Source organism: Myotis davidii, unplaced genomic scaffold (assembly GCF_000327345.1).
Source record: "Myotis davidii unplaced genomic scaffold, ASM32734v1 scaffold939, whole genome shotgun sequence".
NCBI classification, from domain to species: Eukaryota; Metazoa; Chordata; class Mammalia; order Chiroptera; family Vespertilionidae; genus Myotis; species Myotis davidii.
Window position 1 is genome coordinate 243,152 of NW_006290535.1, and position 5,774 is coordinate 248,925.

At 48.5% G+C, this 5,774-nt stretch overlaps 1 protein-coding gene across 1 annotated transcript in view; it reads right to left on the reverse strand.

Moving 5' to 3' along the window:
• Positions 1-2,009: 2,009 nt before the first annotated feature.
• FBLN7 (fibulin 7) overlaps positions 2,010-5,774 on the reverse strand; it is a 19,404-nt gene continuing 15,639 nt past the window's right edge. The window contains exons 7-8 of the mRNA XM_015563791.1: positions 4,739-4,778; positions 2,010-4,624 (exon numbers count right to left, since the gene is read on the reverse strand). Coding sequence (XP_015419277.1) covers positions 4,360-4,624; positions 4,739-4,778 — 305 coding nt within the window. The 3' untranslated portion in view covers positions 2,010-4,359. The remainder of the gene's footprint in view (positions 4,625-4,738; positions 4,779-5,774) is intronic.

Here is a 5,774-nt window from a genome sequence, read left to right on the forward strand (position 1 = left end):
TTAGAAGTTATCCAAAACCTAGCTAATTTTTCATTCTGAGGAGCCAGGGATCCTGTGGCTTGTCTCATCGCTTCCTGGTGGCTGTGGACCACCACTCAAGAGCCCATTGTGAGCGGGTGGGTGGGCTGGCTGTGGATCAGCCTCCACTCAGGCCTCCGTCCTTCTGGGGGTGCGGGGAGCTTTGTGCAGAAGTGAGAACCAGGGGCGCCCCTGGGCCTTGATTCAGGAACATGACTCTCATGCATTGTTGTTGGGGAGAGAAAGTAGAATAGAATCCTTATGGGGGCGGAAACCGGCCCCAGAGTTACAAAAGCAAAAATACAGAAAGACAAATGCATATTGCTGCAATGTTTTTAATATGAAAGGACTGGGAACAACGCCAATGTCAATCAAGGGTGGCTGGTTGGATAAACACTGTCGTTACAACAGAGCACTTTATAGGAGAATGTTCTGTCTGGTGCTATGAAGTGTTAATATACTCCATATATATGGTTAAGGGGAAGAGTAGGACCAAGGAAAGTGTAAAGCAGCATGCTGTCCTTCACCATCTGCTTACAGTGTTTTAAGTGGAGGGGTAAAATGGGAAAAGATATTGATTATCTCTGGCAGAAAAGGGTACTAGGATGGAGGGAATATAAAATACGGACTTCTCTGAATACAGCACATGTTGTGGATTGGACTTTGGAACCATGTAAATAGTTTACCTAATTATAAAAAAATTAAAATTAAAAATCAGTCTCTAAAAATTTAAGCAAAACCAAGTGAATAACCATAACCCTAATTCAAATTTGGGGTATAACCACAGAGAGAGGAACTGTTCCGAGTTATTTTAAAATCGTAACTTGACTGGACATCCCTAACGGCATAGACCCTAGGACAATAAGAATTGCAAAAGAAGACTTTAACTGTTTTCAGTAATTATTTTTTGTGATACTTTTGGCATTGTCATTCTGAGGATTTAAGACGATGTGTAATTATTTTGGTAATTTTGAGAAGGTTTTTTTAAATGAGAGAAAAAAGAGCAGGTATAAGGTCAATGAAGTTACATTAAAAATGCTCCAGTCTTGACTTGAATTGGGAATACCAATATAAACTCATGTAGTGTTTTTCTCTTAAGAAACACACCTAAGAGTACATATTTCCTAGTTCTGTCCACAAAACCAAGAAACAATGACCAAACCACTACCACTGAGCACCCCTAGCACCAGAGTTTGATCTCTAATTATCACTCCCCACTGAAAGGAACCAGAGTCCCAGGGGAGATGGATGACTTCAGGGCCGTGGCACAGAATATACTAGATGAGCTTGAAACATCTTGTCAAGATCACTACAAAACTATCAAAGAGCACCAGGGTCGTGTCACAAGGAATCAGCCAACTTGAAGCAGTTCCCAAGCCAGAGCAGCACCATCTGAGCAACAGGAAGACTGAAACTGCAATGCACTGAAGCCATGAGCTTATCACCTACTCAGCACACAAGACACTTCTCACTTTCTCCGCCTAGGACACTCACAAAGAAGAAACAGTCAAGGAATTTGCCTGCCTTTCCTATACAGACCAAACCTCAGGATAACTAAATAATTGATGAAAAGAGGTTTCTCTTTACAAAGTGTGCCAGCTAGCAATAAAAAATAAACAACAGCACCAGAGTATTATTTGCAATGCCTAATGGAGTCATGGATCTGTCAATAAACATCAATGGCTGCTAACATCAGGAAAGAAGAGTCAGCAAGAGTTTCCATAGCTCCCACTGGAAGTAATCTTGCAAAACTAAAAAAGTAATCTTACAAAACTAAACCTAACAGGACCCTGATTAAGTCTCTCTCTATAAACATCTCTCTATATATAAAAGCCTAAGCAACCGTCATGACTGGTCGACCATAGACGCTCAACACAGGAGCTGCCCCCTGGTGGTCAGTGTGCTCCCACACTGCCAGCCAACCTTTTGTGGTCCCTCCCTCTCCCCCCCATCCCTGGCCGTTTATGCACCAGGCCTCTAGTTGATATATAAAAAACAGGACAGAGGAACACGTTAACAGACGTAACAGAGATGCAACCAAGAAAACCCAGACTGTGAGAAATTCTACAGGACAAATGACCCAGTCCACTGTCTTCTAATAGGCCTCCAGGTTCTCCAAACATATGCTAAGATGTACAGATGCAAGGAGACTGAGGAGGCATATCAACAAATTATAAATCATGGACCCAATTCAAATAAACAGAAAATCATGGGCCATTCAGAAATATTTGAAGGCATTAAGGAAGTATTGCTAACTTTTAGGTATGACTGGAATTGAAGTTGTGCTTTGTTAAAAGTACGTAGGGTTTAGAAAGACATGCTGGAACACTTACAGATGAAATGCTACGAGTGATGTCCAGGGTCTGCCTCAGAATCATCATTGGGGGGTAGGCGTGAGAGTAGAGATGGAAGAGACTGACTGTGTGTTAATCACTGAGGCTGGTGATTCGGACATGGACTCATGACACGAGTCTCTCTGCTTCTGTACGCGTTGGCAACTGTGCATGATACAAGGTTTAAAAACCCCACTGCCAAATACTAGGAAACGACGTCTCTTGGAAAGGGGTACAAATTATTGCTGGAACTGTTAGCTACTCTGGCCTGGCACAGGTTGTGAAGGGACAAAGGAGAGTTGGCTTCCACAGAGAACGTGAGGTGAGAGAGAAGAGAGAACGTCAGGCATTATCCCAGGAAGGCCCAGGCATGATCCACAGGAGGGCCCGAGCAGCCGGCACGCTATGTGGTTCTGCGAGGGCAGATCTCGGGATGCAAACCACTGCTTTAGACCGGCCTGTGTGGCATCCAAGTCATCAGGTCATCGTCACACAGTGCAGGTCGGGAGCATCCAGTCCTGGGGAGCCTCCACGCGCCTCACCTGCACCCACCCCTGCCCCGGCAAGGAACAGAAGCACACCGCGGTGACACCTCAATTTCAGGAATGCGGTCAGGCCCTTGGGCTCTCCCACCTGGTGTGCCGCCCAGGGGCCTGAGTGACATGCAGGCTTCTGACCTGTCACAGCACCACTTGGAAAATACAAGGCTTGGGTAACAGTTTCAATAGTTCTTGTAACAACCTGGGAAGCAGATCTGCAGGCCCTGGCTCTGCGGTGGCAGAGATGACAGCTAAACCCACGGGAGGAGAAAAACATCACTCACTCTTCGTCTGACAAATGAAGACAAGGATAGTGTCCCAGAAACATCCTGATGTGGGATGGACCACTCACCTGGCAACATACGTCCTCTGGCTCCATCTCAGACCAAGGCAAATACAAAGTGTTTTTGAATAACGCACCTGTGATGAAATCTCACCTAGATTAATGTGTATTTGGATATTGTAACCTCCTCAGAGCTCAGCCAACTTCTAAGTTTTAACCTGAATGGTGTCTCCCACCCTATCCTGCCCCACGCCCCGTCCCCTAGCCTGTCACTGGAGGAATCTCCCCCTGACTCTTCCATCAGAAGCAGAAGGCCTGGGATCAATGGAATTCAAGCACCTTCTTAAACTCCCCCCAGCCAAGTGTTGCTGACCCATCTCCCATGTGGCCAGGCCAGCTTTCCCCTGGGGGAGCAACCCCACATTCACCTGTGTGTTCTTTCTAAATCATTCATCTTAGTGGGTGCGACCAGATAGAAAGAGAGCTAGAGGTTCCCTCCTACAAGGAACGGGGCCAGCTCATGTTCAGGGGCAGGCCAGGTGGGCAGGGAGAAGCAAAAGGCTTTACTTACTCAGTTAGAAAACCAGGTTATGTTTTGAGATACGATTTCTCAAAAGGAATTAATTCAGGCAGAATCTACTCTTTAATGGTGGTCTCTTGGTCTAGAAGAATCAGTGTGGGGGTCCCGGGCCCTGCATCCCTCTCTGGTGAGAAAGCTGGCAGGCATGTCACAGAGGGGACACGGACAACAGCAGAACACTGGGTGGTGGCCAAGGACCCACCCCGTGTCACGCACACAGGGCACAGTTTGACCCTCAGTGTGACTGTCATAATTCAGGACTCGCAACCACCTCAGCAGACATGAGTCTCCCCTCCCCAGCTAGTTCAGACCCACAGTGCCATTCACACAGCATTTTCAAAAGCTGCCCATTCCCCTGGAAGAGAGATTTCAGAAAATTAGTGCATAATCAAAGGGAACAACCTTAAAGCAGAAAACAGAAGCGATGGCAGCAGTTTGGGTTTTGTGGTTGCCCTTCTGTGCGACTCTGTGGGCAGCGTGCAGCGCTGCCCGGGACATAGGCAGGTGAGCAGGTGGGCAGTGGGGCCAGTGTCTCGCAGTCATGCCCACAGCCGAGGCTTTGAAGAGACGTGAGCCCAGATCTCCACAGCCCACGCTCAAGCACCCTTAGAAGTCGTATGGGGACACAAAGATGGTGACCTTGGACACGTGGTTAGCCTGGAAGGAGCGGTCTAGGTATTCTGACATGTCAACGTCCACCTCCAGTGTCTGCGGCCCCTCCAGGGGCTGGACGAGGATCAGCTCCCCTGTCTGGCGGTCTGCGCGCTGCATCACGAAGTGGCCACGGCTGTTCCCACCAACGATGCCAAACCGCAGGCTGTTGGGTCCAGGTCGGCCGGGCACCGAGGCCATGGCCATGCGCTCACATTGACTGGATCAGAGAGGCAAGATGTAGGCAGTCAGCCTCGGGGAGACGCAGAGGGGCTGCCCTGGCCTGGCCTGGCCTGGCCCCTGACTGCCCTCTTGCCGAGGCCATTGGAGTGACCTCTCCCAGCCACTGGGCCCCTCACCACAGGTGCCTAGAGCTACAGGCAAGTGAGTGTGGCTGGTGTCAAGGTGGCCAAGGAAGAGGCACTCCCCTTACCCACTTGTGTATGCATGTGTGTGTTCCTGTGTGTATGCACGTGCATGTTCCTGTGTGTATGCATGTGTGTGTTCCTGTGTGTATGCATGTGCACGTTCCTGTGTGTATGTGTTCCTATGTGTGTCCCTGTGTATGTATGCATGTTCCTGTGTGTGCGCATGTGTGTTCCTGTGTGTATGCATGTTCCTGCGTGTGCATGCATGTGTGTTCATGTGTGTGCGTGCATGTGCATGTTCCTGTGTGCATGCATGTGTGTGTTCCTGTGTGTGCGTGCATGTGCACGTTCCTGTGTGTATGCATGTGTGTGTTCCTGTGTGTATGCATGTTCCCGTGTGTGTATGTGTGTTCCCGTGCGTGTATGCATGTGCATGCTCCTGTGTGTATGTGTGTGTTCCTATGTGTGTATGCATGTGTGTTCCTGTGTGTATGCATGTTCCGGTGTGTGCGCATGTGTGTTCCTGTTTGTATGCATGTGCATGTTCCTGCGTGTGTATGCATGTGTGTTCCTGTGTGTGCGTGGCCAAGGAAGAGGCACTCCCCTTACCCACTTGTGTATGCATGTGAGTGTTCCTGTGTGTATGCACGTGCATGTTCCTGTGTGTATGCATGTGTGTGTTCCTGTGTGTGTATGCATGTGTATTCCTGTGTGTGCATGTGCGTGTTCCTGTGTGTGCATGTGTGTTCCTGTGTGTATGCATGTTCCTGTGTGCATCTGTGTGCATCTCTGTGTGTGTTCCTGTGTGTATGCATGTGTGTTCCTGTGTGACCTGTGTGCATGTGTGTGTGCGTGTTCCTGTGTGTATGCATGTGTGTGCATGTTCCTGTGTATGTGCTTGTGTGTTTATGCATGTGTGTGTTCCTGTGCATGTGCATGTGTGTGCATGTGGGGGGTGTGCGTGGATGCTATTACTATAGCTGTTCCAGAAAAATAAAGCAA